Below are 18,678 nucleotides of genomic sequence, written 5' to 3'. Positions count from 1 at the left end.
AGAAACCTAACCCCCCAGGTCTCACCTCACCCCCACGTACAGCCCATTTCTGAGAATGGCGCCCACAACAGTGGACGGTCATACATGCATGTCGTGTTGATAAGCAAGAACGCAAAATCAACTGATGAACTCGCAGGAGAGGAAGCTATATCTATTCCATTCCCTCCCATATCAGAAATGGCAATAGAAGTCAACCCCGCAAGAAGATCGACTAAGTCGCTTGCTTCCTTGAAATCAAGATAGAAATAACAGCAAAAACAGAGGCTTGAGCCGCGAGCAGGAAGAATGACACCACGACTAAATGATACCTCACTGAAAGAGGGCGGCAATATATTTCAGAAGTTGGGAATTGGTGATCAACCAGTAGATTCAGCGCTGGAGGTTGGTTTGCCAGTGTCGGGGGTAATAATACCCCTCTCACCTCCATTTAACGAGAAGCTCGCTAACCTGGTATAGGACATTAGAGAAAATAAGAAATACGAGGCGTAGGAAGATATCAAGTAGCAAAATCCTTCCTGAAGAACTCCTTAAGAAAACTGCTGGCCGAAAACATATTGAGAAGTGACTGTGAGGTGAGTCCCAGTACCAGGTTGAGGTGGCATGGATTGGGATTCTCATGACACCGCATTTAGTGAATAGCGATATAGGTTCCCATGAAAGGGTAATGGCTCATTTCAACCGCAACCTGAGGGAAGAAACCTGCATCTTCCGTTGCTACATCTTGAGGGTCCACCAGCCACCGTGGCCGTTGTTGTCGTTGTCACCGTCGTTATTTATCGCTCTCCATCAGATATCTATCCACAGATAACTACCCAATAACTACCCAAGAATAGCCAATTATGAACTTGGGACCCAGGTGCACCCCCTATCCTCAAAATAAAGTCAAAAGTGCTTCAATGAATAAATCCATTGGTTTCTATGATTTGATGCAGCTTGAACATAGACAACTCATCTTAAAAGGTTGAACATTTCATGTTCATGCTACAAATTGATTGGATGATATGTGTGATGACTAATGTTTCACGTGGTCTGTTGAAAGAATACGCTAGTCCAAATGCGGTAAGCGTCTTTTTCGACTTAATCTCAAGATTTCAAAAGCGTCAAAAAATTAAATTGAGAGGATGTCAAACACTTCAAGGAGTCATATGGGCGCATAGGGCTCAATCCCGCCAATAACCCTGCTTCCAAGGCCACTCTGCAGGCGTTTTCCAGTTTCTTATCCGAAATTGCCTCAATTGGCCCCCGGGCGGGCCCTTCAATCACGATGACCTCCTCCGTTGCTCCCCGCTCCTCGTCCAACCTCATATATTCTATATCATGCCGGACCACAACACCCCATCACATTCATGCTCGACCCTCTTCACAATCTTCCTCCTCCTTTTCCCGATTCTCGCGATGTCTTCTCCTCTCTGGCCGTCCATTCTCCAGCACTACACAGCGAGAAGCCTCGATGAGAAACGCCCAAATACTGAGAGCTAAAGCTCCGCCTGTTATGAGCGGGTCAAATCAGATGAAAAAACTTATGCAAAAAATGGATGCGGACTCCATTCCGGATGATCTTGGACTTTTGCCAGGCACTTTTATCCGGCCATTGTGGAGGCATATGCCGTCCATATTCAAGTATCCGAAAGAGCGGCTGTGGATGGAGTGGGTATCAGTTAGGTCGAAGTTCCAGGACTTTGTTGGGTAAGTTATACCCATCTACATGCCGTCATTTATCCTTCTTTGAAAGGGTGAGAGCCAGCGGCGGATGGATCGAGACTGTCGATTTCTCTGTGTCAATTTTCTAAGATAAATCCAGCTAACAAAATCTTGCGCAATTGCGCCTGTTAAACACCCAATGCCAGTGTCGTAGCCTATTGCAAATACCTCGACAAAAAATACAAGCTCCCTCTCCGCTTACGAGAAAGGAAGTGTGTGGCCCTCGACCTCCATAAATCCATGTACACAGCCCTCGCCGCGTGAGTTCTCCCGCATTTCCCCCCCCAACATTCCCCACGGGGAAATGTATAAGTTCGAAAGGCAGACAATCCCCTGCTAACCATGTCCCATTGAACGACCCACCAGCGCCGATATCGCTACCCTCCAAAATATCTGCTGCAGCGGCCTCTACACAAATTTCTCAAACCGCATCGCCCGGCGACCCGAGCATGCCAAAAAGCTCATCTGGACCCTAGACAAATACATAACATTCCCCTTCTCAACGACCCTCACAGGCGCACGGGTGATAGCTGACCGCGCTGCAAACATCGGCCACGGAGTTGGCATCCGGCAGGTCGTAGTGCGTATTCAGAGCCGGCAGACATTGAGCAGGACGCCGCCTCCTGTAACTAAGGAGGCACAGTCGCCTACGCCGGTGCAGGCGAAGCAGCAGGATTCCACTGAGTATATTGTGTTGCAGAGGATGGTGATTGGTGGGAAGGAGAAGAATTGGAAGGTGTGGGGCCTTGCGAGTGCGACGACGATGGAGGATATGGAGACGAATCCGGCGTTTGCGCGGGGGTTGTCGTTGAAGGATCGGTTGGAGCTGATATCTGGTGGGAAGCTTGGAGGGAGCTAATGGACTGCTTCTCCCAAATAGACTGTCGGACGAAAGGGAATGCGGAGGATTATTGGCTATATCCTATTATCCTGTTTCTGAAATAGTCTTAGAAGGAAAGTAACTAGGTGATAATTGTTATGTAAGATACTTGTAAAATTGTGTTTTTCCCTTTGAACTTCCCTAAGATGAGCTCATGTGAGTTTTGGATAAGTTTGTATCTTGGATTCATTTCTGAACTATTTCTTCAAGATTTATGATCAAACTTTTTAACTACTATGCTCTTCTTGCATTTTTCTGTGATGTTAGCCTTAGACGCACGCGCACACAATTGTAAATATTATATTGTACGTTAAAAGTCCAAAGGCCCGCATTTCACATCCGTAAAAAATAAACAAAATAGCTCTCAAATCTAATATCCAAAATTGTCAACATATATTAAATGCATTCCAATCTATTAATATGTATGTACATGTATAACCGCAACATACAAGCGTCCAGGCTGGGCGAGTATCTAACCCTACTCAAAAAATGCAAACCCATCCTCCTCCGCCCAACTCAATGAAATTAAGAATCTAACACATTGGAAACAAATGGAAACGAAAGCTCCTTTTCTCTCAATTTTTGTATTTGCATAACTTAAAGATAACAAAGTACATGCAAATATAATAGACAGATATTAGTCACTAAAGCATATATGAGAAAAAGCAGGAGGAGAGGTATGTTCGCTCCATTTGGCGTCAAAGAAGCTAGCATAGCCCGAGTAAATGAGCTGAGCCAAGCTTTGCCATGTCATGCCAGGCCAGCAGAGTGTCCCCAGGTCCCTGGGGGAACAACTGGATCGCTATGAAGGACAACTGGACCAGATACTAATGGGGAGCTATCCCATTAAAACCACTTTTTTTTCACCGACCGCTCCCTTACAGAGGTGTTTTAACGCTGCCAGGGACAATATTTGCTTCCGTATCTTGCTTGGCAGCAAATTGGAGGGTGGAAGGCAGTCCTTCAACACCAGATTCAATGGGAGAAGTTCCATAATCGGAAATCCCGTCGCCGGAAGGTTGAAGACGTGGCGATGGCTTATCCAGCGCATCGAATCTGTGATGTTGGTATTTGCTCAGCAGGAATTGATAACCCAATCGCAAGCCTAGGGCTGCGATACCGAAGAGAATACCACCCAAGGGGGCGGCCAGGAATGCACCTTGGGTAGTTGTTAGTCACTGGGTATAGCATAGGCAGGTGAGAGAAAGAAGGAGATAAAACAGGGAAGGACATACCAAAAACACTCCAGTCTTGTGCATAAAGACCGTTCCCCAAAAGAATCAATTTAGCCCCCTCCTTTGCATCTTTGAAATAAATTGCTCCGAAAATGAAGACAGAGAAAATCCCCCCTAGCCCTCCAACGACTACCTCGAATCCCTTCCACCAATACGCTTTCTCCCAGAGCCCAAAAGTTAAAACAGGAATCGAAGAAGCAGATACGAGATCAGATATCAGAAAGATCTGCAGCACGCTGGGAGACTTGAGGGCAACAACTACGACAGGGATAATGCACAGAACAACAAGGATGCGCACATATATCAGTGGCAGGCGGTTGCGGAAGAGGTCGTTACTACCCGTGCTAACCATGGCAGACTGCAAGCTGTCAAATGCGGCAGTACTAAGAGAAACAGTCATGACTAGCACGATGCCAACCACCCAGCCAGGGAGTTTTTCGAGAAGCAGGAAAAATGCGATCGAGGCCCGCTGGGGTGGGTTTCCAGGCCAGGCGCCCGACCATGCTGCCAGTAAACCCGTTACACCAACCAGGGTGAGGATGCAAAACACAGTGCCACTTGCAATTGATACGCCGATGCGCAGGTCGCGGTCACTTTTGGAGGCGAAAGTTCGCAGCCAGAAGTTGGACAGGAAGAAATCGTTCGTGAAGATGGCGATTGGGAGGATATATATTAGCTGCCATCCAAGAAGGGAGGGGTCCAAGAGGCCAGAGGAGTCGATTAGGGATCGGTCGATGGTCGTTTTCGTACCCACGGTGATGACAGCTATGATGACTAATCCCACCACCATTGCTCCCTGGATGTTGTCGGTGATAAAAGATACCTTGAAGCCACCCAGGGACGTGTAAATCGTCGTCACCATAACTTGAACGATCACGGTTGGTAATCCGTTGAGTCCAGTGAGAGCATTGACGATTTGTTGAAGCGCAGAAAGTTCCGCAACCATGTATAGAAATAACGTAATCAATCTATCGATGAAAATTAGCCCGTTCCCCAAGAGAAGAAGAGGAAAGGGAAAACTGGAAGTAACTCTGGGAGCCTACGTTAAAATACTAAGGTATATCGCCGTGACCAAACCATATCGCTCCCGGGCCCATTCGGTGAGAACAAAACCCTCGGGACATTTTGTCCTGATAATTGGCCCCAAATATCCAAAAACCAATAGCGGTAGTGCCGAAGCTAACCCATAGATAACCAAGCCCTGGACACCGGCAATAGTAGCGATTTCAGGATAGGTAAACAAAATCCCCGATCCAAGAGCTGCAAGTAAAAGAAGGTTACAGACACATTCCTAAAATTAGCATAATCCATATATCTTCACAGAACTAAGGCGGGGATATGTGGGCGGAACAGATGGGGGGAAGGGGAGAAGCGGCAGCACGTTTCCCACGCAAGTATTAACTTGGTCGAGTGTTCGACGGTACAATCTCAGCATCATGCCTGCATTCGAGCGCCCGACAATCTCTCGGGGTAAACAACAGCAACAAAATAGAAGCCATGATCTTCCGGAGGTGGATTGTCAAGTTCCCGCCCAATGCCGCAATCAGCGCCCGTAGTGAAGCCGCAGCGAATGCTGCTCTGGACCCACCGATATACGGGGGGAAAAGAGAAAGTTAAGTGATTCGGGATAACTTCCTCACGAATCCTTATCTTCCCTAATTTCTCCATAGACCGTCAGGCCCAGAACAGCATCCACTGAACTGAATCTCTCGAATACGAACCTGCTGTATGCTGCGATATAAATATAGCATCAATCTGTAAGATTATACTCCAGGTCCCCTTCGCTTCCGGAGACTCGCCACCACTTTAGTCATTCCGCAAAGCTCAAGTTGTGGCCCGTGGTGGGATACGTTATTGGTGGCACATGTCACCACCACGATACTTAATTGATTGTTGTTTTCTGCTGGGTCATCGCCGCTAGCTACACAAGTATTCCTGCTGCCGCTTCTCACGAAGAAGAGAACCATGGGAGCGCGATGGCGCTTTGTCTGCGCAACTCACCCGACGCAATAAAGTTCAGGGCGAGAGGGATAGCTACAAAGGATGACAGGGGAAGCATTAGCCAGTTCACAACGAGGTGATCGTGAAGTGAAAAGGAGAAAAACAGGGCTCTGGTAGTGTGCGCGGGGGATGCCGTCTAGAGATGCAAATAAATAGATAAGGTTCCTTCGAGAATGGAATGATTATGGAGAATTGTTCGTGGTGAGTGAGTGCAGTTTTTTTTTCTTCTAACCCTTCTGAGTGCCATTACTGGACACGAAGTCCTTGGTAGTTTGTTTTCGAAGACGATATGCGATATAGAGTCCGAGAGCTCTGCGCCATAGTTCCGAAGTAACATTAGCCATATCCATCCTCAACATCTGTAGTCGCCAAGGGGGCGTGGGAAGGAGGAGGGAGGTGGATAGTGTTTGGAGGAGATCTATACAGGAAAGCTGCGTAGGTCAAATATATCAAGGCATTTGATGCCTGGGAGGACGGTTGGCCCATTCTCTGGACAGTCGCACGGTGGGTATTGGATGTGGGATGTTGCAGCTAAAACTCAGTAGTAAAAGGTGGTAGATAAGCTTCTCAGAGATGAGCTGCTGGGTGAAAGAGAAGACAGCAACGAAGTATAGGGTAAGGCACAGAAGAACGAGGAGAATGAAAAGCAGAAAGAGGAGAAACGGTGTGACAATGAAGAGGAGGGCGGGAATGGTTTTTCATATTCGATTGTAGTCGAAACATGCAACTTTCAAAAACTGCGCCTTTACTCAATCCCACAAACTTCCAAACTTTTCAGGGGGTTGTCGTGGTCACGTGGCGATAAGGGAGGAATACATAAGTCATTGATTGAAATGATTCTTCCAGTTCACATTACTTTTTTAAAAAAAAAAAAATAAAAAGATAAGAAATTGGAGTTAACTTCTTTATCTGTGATCAAATCATTTAAATACAGAAATTATAAATTTAAGTTATTAATAAATTAATTTTTATTTAAAGATTTAAATATTTACAATTTAAAATATCATTTGTAATTAATTTTAAATTAATAATATATCTCATTCATATTTTGAAAATTTTAAAATATAAAAATGCAACTATAGGATATTGATTAATTATATTAAAGTTGATTTAAAGATAATATTATCAAATGCTATTAAAGTAATATATTAAGTTTTTATAATATATTATATTACAAGATTAAAGAAGTTTAATATAAGATTTTTAAAAAAAAAAGTAGTTAATAATAAGTTTTTGAAATCAATATTAAATATCAAATTATGTTGCAATTAACTATATTGTATTAGTAAAAATATTATTATTAATTAGTTATAACATAAAAAACTTTAACTAAATTTAAATATTTTTTTAATGAAAATTTAATTAACTATATTATAAAGAAGTTACTGTCAATTAGTTACTATATTTAGTTATGTTATTTTTCTACCATTTGAAATTATAAAAATACGTAAAATATAATACTAATTAGTTGTTTTTAATCTCTGATGAACAGTATAATCATGAAATAATAAAGCAAAAATTACTTGAGAGATTGATAAATAATATATTAAATAATTGATTTTTTTTTTCACTTTTTGCTTCTGTATAAGTACATCTTCTCTCTAAACTTATATTGATCTCAATGTAAATAGATTTGTGATAATCAGAATTTTTAATATTTAATATACCCTCACTTCTTGAACGAGTGTAGGTTTGGCAGGAGTTGCCAATATTATCTGGAGAGGCACTATGCACGGGGTAGGCAATGCCACACGGGGATCTCGCGCTTGAGCCGAGTTAACTATTAGGATGGATACTGATTATAATAGGCAGCTATCTTGCCAAGGCAGAATAAATACTAAAGTCAACCGCAAGAATGACAAACAAAGCTCATAAAGAGGGGAAGAGCAGAAAGAACTGTCCATGAACAAGGCAAAAGAACAATAGGTAGTTGTCGCTGATCGTCGACCGCAATAATGAGAAGAAAGGGAGAGGGTGGGGTGGTGCGGGGAAGAGGGTTAAGGGATTTAGCTACATCAGAGATATTACAACCCACAGCAAGGGGTGATTTGTTGGCTAGTAGAGAAGCAAGGTAGAAATAGAAATAGAGGGTAGGTAGGGATACAAGTATAATTAATGGAAGGAAGGGTAAAGAATCCAGGTAAAAAAAAATGGGCGGGAGAATATATAATGGAAGCCAAATGAAGGGATCGAGTGCCGCTGTCCTTCTAATCCTCATCAAAGATCTGGAACGTATTTTGCAGAATGGTCTCGATGACCCGCGCCTGCCAGCCGGAGTCCGCAATGTTGTGGCCCGCATTTGAGCCCATCAGGGTCAGACTAGGAAAAAGGTGTATCGGGATTAGTGAACATGGCATTTAAAAAGGGATAAAGCGCGGCTATAAAGACTCACCCAAAGCTAATGGCAATATTGCCTGCGTTCATTCTGTTCTCTGTAGACCGCTCTTGCACATGGTTGAGATGCTGTGACCATTTTTCCAACACAAGTCAGCAGACCGTAGGTTCAAAGATTGATGGGTGAGGTTAAAAGACCAGTGGGGTAGAGGGGGGCAAACCAAAATCAAGGCCCGGAGTGTAGCATAATTCGGGTCGGGAAGATTGTTTATAAGGGCATGCAAGGCGTCACGACGTTGGATATCATCTTCGCGTTCTATATGTTATGTCACAGTGGGCATATTTAGCAAACCATACATCCAAGCGCAGAGGGATTGGGAGCAAGTGTTCGACATACGGGCCGCAGTGATGAAATCTGAATAGTGCTTATTCGTAAACAACGGGTCCGGAAGCTCTCTGAAGAACTGCTTCAGCAGCCCAGCTACGCTGTTGACGTCATGGAAGAAATTTTCCGGGTTTGTGAAATCGACTTGGGAGGAATCTACAGACCATGATATACGAGGTTAGTTTGACCAAACGAAACCATGCTGAAACCTAACAGGTTTTTTAAATCTTCTTGCCATACCATTATCAAACAAAGCTTTCAAATGCGCAATGTGACTCGCATTGCCGGAGAGACGGTAGATGCCCTCAACATTAAGCCCGAAAAGCTCAATACCCTGGATGCACTGGTACACGATCATGGGAATGGCAGTTCCGTCTCGCTGGAACAGTTCTTCCAATGAAACACCAAATACTGGTTTGAGCGGCGGCAGATCTGTATTATACCCGTTCCTGCCTCCCAGCTGGCGATCCTGGGGGGGTGGTGCTGGCGCCTGCGAATAAGGCTGGTAGGGCGTCGGCATCTGGACGGGGCTCTGTCCCGTATACTGTTGTTGTGGGGGTGGCACTTGTGTGGGCACTGGTGCTTGTGGGTGCATGCCGTACTGTTCATGGTGTTGCATGGGCGGTTGATGTGGTGGTGGTGGGGCCGGGAACATCATTGGAGGTTGTTGATGCTGGGACTGGGTGGAAGCAGACTTGGGAGAGGTTGGACTGTGGGTGGGGCCGGAGAATTGCTGCGCTGCGGCCGGGTGCTGACTAGCTGTCTGGATAGGAGTTGGCTGCGGAGGTGCCGTGAGTGTCTAGGTTTGGCACGTTAGATAGAGAGTACATTTCCTAGCAAATAACCTGGGCGGAATACGAACTGGATGCCTTTCGTATCTGATCTCTGTTACACCCGATGCAATCTTTGACGCATGGCTCAAGACATAAGACTTGAAATCCCCTTCGTTGTCCACTTCATAGGCAACGTCACGTAGGCTCTTGAACTCGGCACCACTGACCGGGGGGATGTTTCTCAATGGGCTCACGCATAGGCCATTTCCAAGCAAAAGTTTTTCTGTGAACGTAGCTACAGACAAAAATGTCAGCTTTAGATGTCATAAACCCCAAATGCTCGGTAAAGAAGAATAAAAAGAACATACCAAATTTCTGCATCTGAAGCCCAAGTCCCGAATCGCCTTCCGAAATCAAATCCTGCAGTGCACGCACCGCCTGCGGCCTCAGCGAAGTGGTAAGTTCTTTCCTCTGGCTCTGGGCAGATTGGACCTTGGCCGCATAATCCGCATCCGCATTCTGGACCTTGCGCAAGAGATCCTGCTCATGCTGGGCCGCAGACTTGGGGCCCTTCAAGCCGAATTTACCGGGGTGGCTATCCCCCGTTCTCGCCCGGTCATACTGTTCAGCAAGAGAGTTGTATTTAGCCTTTGCCTTCTCCGCCATGATCTCCGCATCTTGTACACGCTTTTCCGAGCTCAGGCCGGTCTGCTTCCAGTGCTTCCGGCCGCGTTCCATAACAGCCGCCAGCTCGTTCAAGTCATCTGATATCTGTAGCAGGGAGATCGCAAACTGAAGGCCATGATCGGCCATGCGGTCGTAGATACGATGTATCTCATCACAACTGGTTGCGAGGGTGCCCTGGCGGTTTTCGAAGCGGTGGGCGGAGTCGTGCATGGCACGAGCGAGCTTCTTGAGACCTTGTGCATGTTCCTCTTCGAGGCTGGATCGTTTGCGAAGAAAACTTGAGAAGTCCTAGGAGTGGGTTGATACCAATTGGTTATCGGGCTCAAATTATACGGGAGGGGGACGATAGAGAACAAACCCTGGTGGATGCGATAGTTTGTTTCAGCCTGGTTAAAAGGATTGAAATTCCAATCTGCCCGGAGGCCATAGAATTGTTAGCTATGTTCTCCTCTGACTCAGAAATGCGTCTGTGCACTTCAACAAGGACTGAGGGTTGTTCTCCATACATCCGACTGCAGGACTCTCTCCAGCTGGGCCATCTCCTCGTGATTAACGGCAGCCATTGGTTGCGGGGCGGTCATTTTCACCGGCGGTGACGGGGGCCGGGGAGGCAGTTCGTTTTCTGTGCGCGGAGAGGTATCCGTCGGATGGACACCATCAAGAGGTGGGGGACTGGTGTCTGACATGCTTGCTAACAAATGGAAATAGGCATGCACCTCGACGTTGGTAGGGCACACCTGGTTGGGGAATGAGAGAGAATCCAGCAACGAGTTTAGCACACTTTGGGAGCTACCACGGCATATGCGTCAGTGTCCAGTAAAATATGATGGATGGAGGGGTTGGACGGTTGGCGTTTTGAGGCGGTGGTGGCGGAGGAAATCAATTGCGGGTCGGGGAAGATTTGACTCGGCCCATGGTTGGAACAACGTTGTTGGCTTTCTCGCTAATAACTAATAACTAAGCGGTTAGCGGGTGTGCGGTCAGGGGGCTTGATCTCGCATCTCTCTATTATCTCAGCGTCGGAGTCGGGGATTCAACAACAAAGTAAGGTTATTTGTGTGTGTGTGTGTATGTATTATATATATAGGAACGGAGTTTGGAACCATAGAGTGCTTCGTTCTTACAGACTTTTTTCCCTCTCAACTTAACCCAAATCCTCATGACTATCCCAACCGTATTTAGCCTCTTATTGTCTGTCATACAGAGGCACGACGCCCGCGATTTTTTCCCTTCAACCCGCCGGCTTCAAACCTCACTTCCATGTCGAATAACGCGACTATTGAGCCATTGAGCCCACAAGGAGCTGAATTCTCTCTCAGAACGGTACTAGTAGTAAATATAGGAGTTCAAAATCCGATTGCTTTTATGCAGCAGGTTACTGATTTGTCAGTCTACCCTCAGAAAGACGAAGTCTTCTGTTTACAAGTATACTTCACAAACTCTTAGGTTGTTGTTAAGTCTGCTCTAAAACTAAAGGAATATTTATAAACTCTGTAGAACTTATTATTATTTATTATTATTATTATTATTACTATTTTTTTTATTTTTATTTTTTTATTTTTATTTTTTTTTTAAATAATTTCAACTTTATTAATTTCATTTTTATTTATATATTTTAATTTATGTTATATCTACTTGTTTAGTTACTACCTTAGTTTCTAAATTAAAATATAAATTTAATACCCTCTACTCCATCTGATAAATATATGTCTTTGATTACATCCAAATATAAGAAATAAAAATCACTCTGTGGAATTGTAGATTGTAGCTGGCGGTGTCAGTGTGTTGTCGCATTGAGTGGCCCAGCCAGTCATTGTTAACTAACTGCTAACAGAACCAGTTACAGCATGTCTCCAGTTCTTCTCTGTGACCCATTTGTCCTTGAGAATAGGCTGGACTGCACGCACGCACTGCTTAAACCACTGCCTGTTCCTGTCAGCGTGATTCCCTTCTCTCCAGTGTGTTTGGGTCTTGCCAACAGCCAGGAAATCAACCAAAAGAGCACACAGCATAGTTTCCATAGTTTCCAATTATGTTTCTGGATTAGCTTCATCGGTATAATCTCCAGATCATAATGTTTTGGGATGCAAGCCGTGTACAGCCGTTCGAGCCGTCCCTTGCAGGGATCAGTTTAATTCAACTGTCTTGGGGTTGCTTTAACTAACGGACGCTTTCTTACTTGCAGCATTAACTACAAATGCCGACTGTGGAGTTCTTGGTGTAGCCCCTGATCAACATACACATGAGTTACAGAGGCTTCATGGGGAGAGTAGGCTCACAGTTCGGTCATGGGCGATATCATGCACAATACAAAATACATAAACTGTTGTTGATCTTATAATTGCACGTTAGTATGAGAGAGCCACTTCGGGGGTGGAGCTAGTTTAAACGTCACTGATCTAGGAGGGGGGGGTGTCTCGAAATGCCCCCCGCTGGGCGCCTTGGAACCGGGATGACTCTCTATCATGATGTAGGGCATGGGTGACAGCTGGACTCTGTTGGCATATGAGAAGGATTGAGGAGAGATCTTAGTTCGCATTCGCTCCTGGGCAGAGCTCTCTAGTTCCTCAGACAGCAGTTGACGTTCGAGCTTGGAGACCAAGCCTGGTAAACTACCAAGTGGACAACGGTTTCTGGCAGGGAGGCGACAAGGGAAACTAACCCAGCACAGCAAAATATGTATTTTATATTTAAATCCATAACATATATATATATATATATATATATATGTATGTATGTATATGTATATATGTAGGAAGCAATAAACAACATGAATATACACATAACAATTATAGAGAGAAAGAAAACTATTGTTTCTTATATTAAATAAAGGGTCAACTTATAGTAGAAGGAGTCTAAATGAAAATCAAGGAAGCAATAATATCAAATGCATGCAGCAATTGATCTTTTGAGATATGTAAAAAGTAAAGAAGAAGTTTCTCATTAAAGTAGAACTTGAGAGCTTTACTCAAGGAAATCATATATAAATACTGCAGCTCTATGAATTAAGATCATTATTGACAAGCTGGAAGATTATCAGGTGAGACAGGTCATTCTCATTGAGTGACTCAGACCGCACACTGATCGTGACTTGTGCACCTGCCTTCTTGATGGTTGGAAAGATCCCTGTGTCAGTGCAGGATCTGATAAGCGGCAGTTGTGGTTATGGGATTCTGCTGCCTGGTTGTGACTGAGGAGTTCTGTGTCTGTTGGTGCGGATGCCGCTGGCATGGGCTCTGCCCGAGTTCCTCTGAAAGAGTGAGCAGAGACTGTCATCCATAGTGAGATTCAGGCAGATTTCTCATGTGTCACTTTCCTCGATCTGATTCATTCTTATCCGACTGAGATAGATACACATAAATATATGTGCTAGTTAATCCTAGTTAGGGAGAAGCTAGAGGACCTCAGGACTTCATAACAGCTAAGTGTATGTATTTCTCAATCCGTGCAACAAATGCACTCAATCCGAGTGAAGAAAGGCAGCTCCCTCATTACTAACCTTGTGACTATATAGTTATGCTCGGATCACGAATCCAGGCAATATTGATTGGTGCCGTCCCATCATCTGAAATGCTGTCATGCTCCTGCATCGTCAAGGGAGCAAGAGCTCACACCATACTTCCAATTGCCCGGATCGAGAAAAGATCATAACCCTGCGTCTGTCCGAAGAGGTTGGCATGTAGAAATCGGAGCTGTGATCTTCGCGCCCGGCTCTACAGGGCGGGCCTCGAAGGGTATCTGTATTCTCCAGGCGGCCTGCGACTTCGCCTATTGGTTCTTGAGGGAGGAGAGAGGCGTGCGTGATAACGCTGAGGCTGTCTGGGAGAACAATCGAGGGTTGACAATCTTTTCAGGCTCAAAGATCTCCTCATTGGCTGTATCACCTGCTGTTTTGATGAGGAGTGGTTCCATCATATCAGTGATTAGCTGATTCCATTCAGACGGGTGTCTTTCTATGGGCAATCCTAACCACATTGTGAACCTCAAGAGTATGAGGAGGAGCTGAATTCATACGTCGGATTCCCTTCTTCACGCTTGACATTGTCGAAGTACTGAGGGCACTTTGCAAGTGGCCCACACGAACCCGAGGCATTCCAATTCCGTGGCTCAGTAGCGGTGCTCGTTGGGAGGCAACCATCCAGAAGAGAAGAGGAGGGGAAGTTATAATGGCAGTGGATGTCGATTCATCCCACCTAGGCACAAACGGAACGTTTGAACCAGCGGCATTTCGCCCCTCCTCGGGAAGGGAAGGATTGTCACTCTTTAGATGAGAGATGAGCATATCGCGCAGCTCTTACCAATGTTCTGCCAGGCAATCAGTCTCTCGGTATACAAGGAGATGGTGGAATTCTGTATTGCGCTGTGTCTCTAGAATCATGCAGGACGTGTAGGAACCAAAAAGCGCTTAATTTGGCCCTGTCACCAGACCCGAAAACAAGCCTTGATTCGTCCTTTTGGAGTCTGTATGCGTTGAAAGACGGTGGGACGACACTCTCGTGAACTTTTCACAATTTTGCCTGGTCGACGTGAAGAATACGTCCGACGACCTGCACCGTGGGAGAGTGGTTCACTTCTAAATTGAAGGAGCAAACATTCCGACGTAAGAGTTGCAGATTGAATCACGCACTAGAATTCCATAGGCACAAATGAAAACTATTTCGTTTCCTTAGGAGGCGGTTTAACCGTCTAATGTCTGATTTTCGTTGGCACGGAAGACCCTTTTCAGAATTGCTCATGCATGCCCGTTGAACATGCTGCCCTCGGAATTATTTATATTTTCCCATATTAGAGTTGTGCATCATCATCAAATCGGCCAAAAGGATCAAAATCCGAGCGGGAAGAGACGTTGTTATGGAGTCTAATCACAATTAGACATTGCCACTTGTGAACCAAGGATAGGGGCTAACGCTAACACTGACAGTTTAACTTGTTCGCTATGCAGACTCGCTTGCGAAATAGCAAGTCTCTGAGGAAATCCCGACTACGCAGGTCCGTCGGGATCGAATACGAGATGAAACTTAAGAGCATGATGTAGTTATGTGATGTATGTGATGTATGTGATGTATGTGATGTATGTGATGTATGTGATGTATGTGACATTCCTCGACCTCATCTGCGTGATCGATGACATCTCGCAGACTTAGAAACGGGCTAGTTAGTATCGACACCATTTTCGAATGGAAGAAGCTCCCGTGAACTCAACTACCTGTCGCAATTGCGGTCCGCATTTGTCGTTCCCGCATCCGACGACGCCGTTCACTATTTTTGGAACTGGACTTGTCTCATATCTACATCGTCCATCGTCTGCTTCAAACAGCACAGGCGCTGTAATTGCTGCCGCTGTCTAGCTCCTTGATCTGGATAGCCTTTCCATTGCTTACGACTTTTATAACTAGCTGCGGGACTTTGTCATTGGAGACCGGCATAATATTGTATGTATATATATATATATATATATATATATTTTCGACAAAAAGGTTTTTTTTCAGAGACATGCGTGCTTTGGAAAACCGTGTCGGCCTGTGTGAACTGCCAACAGAGTCCGCAGAGATCATAATAAAGAGGGTTCAATATCTCATGCCCGTATTTGTTGTGGGTGGGGCAATCGATATTTGGTTGTATAAAATATATATGAGGATATTGCTTGTCAGAAGGACCATACACATAGCGGAATAGCCCTGAAGAGAATCGATTGCTGAATACGAAAAGAAGAGAAATTAAACCCTGTTAAGATCTTAAGGATAATACCAGCAATGGCTATTAAACCGTGTATGACTAACCGATGAATGGAAAGAAATGGGAGTAAAATGAAGATATTCGGCATATCGCAGAGACGCAGTGGCATTGGGACGCGGCTGCGACCATCCGATCCAGCATAATATCTACCCCTAATTAAGTGACTGACTGAATGAGCCAAATACATCGGCATCCTGCATCCTGCATCCTGCATCCTGCATCCTGCATCCTGCAGCTTGCAGCTTGCATCCTCTTGGGGATGTGTTTGTCTATTCCAGCGTGTCTGCAGCGGAGATAAAAAGGTACTTGTGATTAGAAGAATGTGACAGTTTAGGTTAACCGATCCATGGTTTGCATCCAGCCCAGCCTAATAAACTCCCAAAGGTTCCAAAATACAGGGCGTAAACAAACTCCCTGTTCCTGAGTTACCATTTGACGACAAGGTGGCCAATCAATTTACCCTTTCCACGCAGAGCCGAGTTCATGCCTGCATTAACTAACTTAGTTGCATCATCACCAAGAGACAGGCTCTGGCTTTTGGTGTTCAGTTACAGAGTATATACAGCCCCGCAGTGAAAGGGCATGCAGGAGGGGACTAACTACGAGGGAGGATGGACGTACCGCGGCTATTTTGTGACGGTAGTCAACAGGAGCTTGGGGATAGCCGGAGATGGCTTTTTTTTTTTTGATAAGTAACTATTTAAAATAGAGGTGAAGACAAGGATACTCATCACTTCACACTCGACTCTAATAACCTTTGTCAGTTGGAGGGTAATTTGTTTTAAAAAAAAAGGAAAAAGAAAAGGAAAAACACAGGATAAAACGTATCAACAGTCATGGCCTCCAAAGAAATTCATCTCGTGGCCATCATCAAGCCGAAGCCGGGTAAAATCGACGAAGTGAGTTACATTTGGTACTGAATCATAAATAAATTCTGAAGAATTAAAGGGGGGGGCAAAAAAAAAGGAATAAACAAATAAAAGTGTGTACACAAGATAATAAATTAAACTACTAACACCCCCGTCCCAGGTCGCCGCCCTCTTCGCCGAAACCGCCAAAAAGGTCCAAGCCACCGAACCCGACACACTGGCCTACTATGCCATCCGACCAAAGACCGGAGACGAATTGCTCATCGTGGAGAGGCAAGGACACCCCCCGTTTGATATAGAAAACTTAGATTTACCTTTCGCTGACATATTTTGTAACAGATACAAGGATGCCAAGGCGATTCAGACACATGGCAGCACGGAGCACTTCAAGGAATTCTCCGAGGCCGTAGCCCCGCTGGTGCAGGGTCCGTCGACACTGAAGATTGGGAGAGAGGTTGGTGGGTTTAGGAGGGATGAGAAGTTGTAATTTTTCGCCTTGACAGTCGAGGCGGCCCGGAAGGGATGTATATATATATATATATATATACCTACAGTGTTTGGTGCTGCTCGTGCCGTGGTACGAAGGCTCTGCACGGGGCAGTTGATATATATATATATATATATATATATATATGGAAGGGATGGGGGCTGCTGATGTATATATGTGATGTGGAACTAACTACATATTCAGTTTTTCATTTACCCTTTTTTATTCGGGAAGTGGAGAAGGTTGGATACTTAATTTTTGTATTTGAACGGGTCGGGGCATGCGAGACAGATCTCTCTCCATGGTGGCTAGTGACCTACCCGGAAATGAAGTCGAAGCATCCGAGTGGAAAGTGATGAAACTGCAAGAGTCTCAGCCTGCCGTGAGAATTCCAAGGTTTACAAAAGCTTGCTTGATGGAGCAAATTTCTGAAACTGAAGCAGCAACTTGGGAGATCCCTTGTTGGCTTGCCTTCTTATCTAGTTATGCGGGTATGCGAGTTGGGTGTGATGCACCTCGCCATATTGAAGATTTTCTGCATGTTCCTTGACAATAAGGAAGAATTGGTTGGCAATTCTGGGGATAGGTGTAACCTGGTTGGAGAAAAAGCGCAATAGCAAGTCTTCAAGATTGTATTTTTTACTATCGTGGGTCTCTCTGTAAGGCTGTTGAAGGGGTTGCCGAGTGTGAACATATCTAGAAGGGTATTCTCTCCCCATTGCGGCTATCGATAACTACATCCATTGGCTCCAACCACAGCCTTAGTTACTGGACATGGTTTAGCAACGGCAAAAGCTAGCAGCAGAAGCAGCCGCAGGGTACTGCGGAAATACCTGTAACAATGTCAAAATGCTTCCCGGCAGGGCCTGAGTGTATGATCTCAAACTGGATGAGCGGGGGGGGGGGGGGGGGGGGGGGGGGCTCCCATCATTGATCGCCTACGTCATTCCTTGTCGCAAGGGTAGTTATTGGATATCACGAAGATAACATCTGCCAATGATAGCAAAAGTCCAACCAAATACATTAAGCTAGATATCACAGCTACGTAGCTACGTCTGGTGATCTCTGGTGAGATATTCTGGGGATCCATTTAGTGCATGCAGCCAACCAGCCAAAGGGACCGGGGAAATCGGGGGGATAGTCCACATGGGCAAAAAGAGGCGGAACGGGCTAACCAGTAAGTGTTGGAGCTGATATTCTGTAGCTCAAGTCGGGCGTAGACTTGAAATAAATAATAAGTAGGGATTGGGTGTTGAACGGGTCAAAGTCAGTCTTTAAACGGATGCTTCTGGGCCAACCAAGCCGCGAACGGACTTTTGCACAGGACATGAGGAACGCTGACTGGGGGGATTTTTATCCAGAGGGCGCTTGGGGTCCCTCACAGCCACCCTGAATAAAAAAAAAATAATAATAATAATAATAATTAAATAGATAAAAAAAAAAAAAAAAGTTCAAGGATAATTAGCACAAATTAACATTTAACTGGGGAACATGCGTTTGTTCCTGGGAGAATCCATGGGTCGGATCGAAGTCTGTATATATTTATTTGCCTTTGTGTCTAAAGGCTGTTTTTTCCTTGTAGTTATCCGG

The 18,678-nt window shown here is 45.0% G+C and overlaps 5 protein-coding genes across 5 annotated transcripts; 2 read left to right on the top strand and 3 right to left on the bottom strand.

The window, feature by feature from the left end:
* Positions 1 to 1,264: 1,264 nt before the first annotated feature.
* On the top strand, positions 1,265 to 2,560 carry PADG_06105 (uncharacterized protein; the record flags this gene model as incomplete). The annotated part of the gene is made up of 3 exons (XM_010763045.1): positions 1,265 to 1,686; positions 1,848 to 1,961; positions 2,068 to 2,560. The coding sequence occupies 3 exons, from the start codon at positions 1,265 to 1,267 to the stop codon at positions 2,558 to 2,560; spliced, it is 1,029 nt and encodes a 342-aa protein (XP_010761347.1).
* Positions 2,561 to 3,459: 899 nt separating this feature from the next.
* Positions 3,460 to 5,783, bottom strand: PADG_06104 (uncharacterized protein; the record flags this gene model as incomplete). The annotated part of the gene is made up of 6 exons (XM_010763044.1): positions 3,460 to 3,740; positions 3,817 to 4,784; positions 4,860 to 5,076; positions 5,219 to 5,394; positions 5,457 to 5,547; positions 5,612 to 5,783. 6 exons carry the CDS (start codon positions 5,781 to 5,783, stop codon positions 3,460 to 3,462), a joined length of 1,905 nt encoding a protein of 634 aa, XP_010761346.1.
* Positions 5,784 to 8,024: 2,241 nt separating this feature from the next.
* Positions 8,025 to 10,682, bottom strand: PADG_06103 (uncharacterized protein; the record flags this gene model as incomplete). Its single annotated transcript, XM_010763043.1, has 9 exons — positions 8,025 to 8,136; positions 8,210 to 8,280; positions 8,373 to 8,467; positions 8,549 to 8,692; positions 8,777 to 9,335; positions 9,399 to 9,604; positions 9,678 to 10,284; positions 10,355 to 10,408; positions 10,503 to 10,682. The coding sequence occupies 9 exons, from the start codon at positions 10,680 to 10,682 to the stop codon at positions 8,025 to 8,027; spliced, it is 2,028 nt and encodes a 675-aa protein (XP_010761345.1).
* A 3,082-nt stretch (positions 10,683 to 13,764) lies between these two features.
* PADG_06102 (uncharacterized protein) lies at positions 13,765 to 14,278 on the bottom strand (the record flags this gene model as incomplete). The annotated part of the gene is made up of 2 exons (XM_010763042.1): positions 13,765 to 13,949; positions 14,011 to 14,278. The coding sequence occupies 2 exons, from the start codon at positions 14,276 to 14,278 to the stop codon at positions 13,765 to 13,767; spliced, it is 453 nt and encodes a 150-aa protein (XP_010761344.1).
* Positions 14,279 to 16,568: 2,290 nt separating this feature from the next.
* On the top strand, positions 16,569 to 17,088 carry PADG_06101 (uncharacterized protein; the record flags this gene model as incomplete). Its single annotated transcript, XM_010763041.1, has 3 exons — positions 16,569 to 16,631; positions 16,762 to 16,889; positions 16,941 to 17,088. 3 exons carry the CDS (start codon positions 16,569 to 16,571, stop codon positions 17,086 to 17,088), a joined length of 339 nt encoding a protein of 112 aa, XP_010761343.1.
* Between the last annotated feature and the right edge of the window lie 1,590 nt (positions 17,089 to 18,678).

Source organism: Paracoccidioides brasiliensis (genome assembly GCF_000150735.1).
Source record: "Paracoccidioides brasiliensis Pb18 unplaced genomic scaffold supercont2.7, whole genome shotgun sequence".
Taxonomy (NCBI): domain Eukaryota; kingdom Fungi; phylum Ascomycota; class Eurotiomycetes; order Onygenales; family Ajellomycetaceae; genus Paracoccidioides; species Paracoccidioides brasiliensis.
The sequence above is the reverse complement of the archived record's forward strand: the minus strand, read 5'-3'. Positions and strand labels throughout refer to the sequence as shown.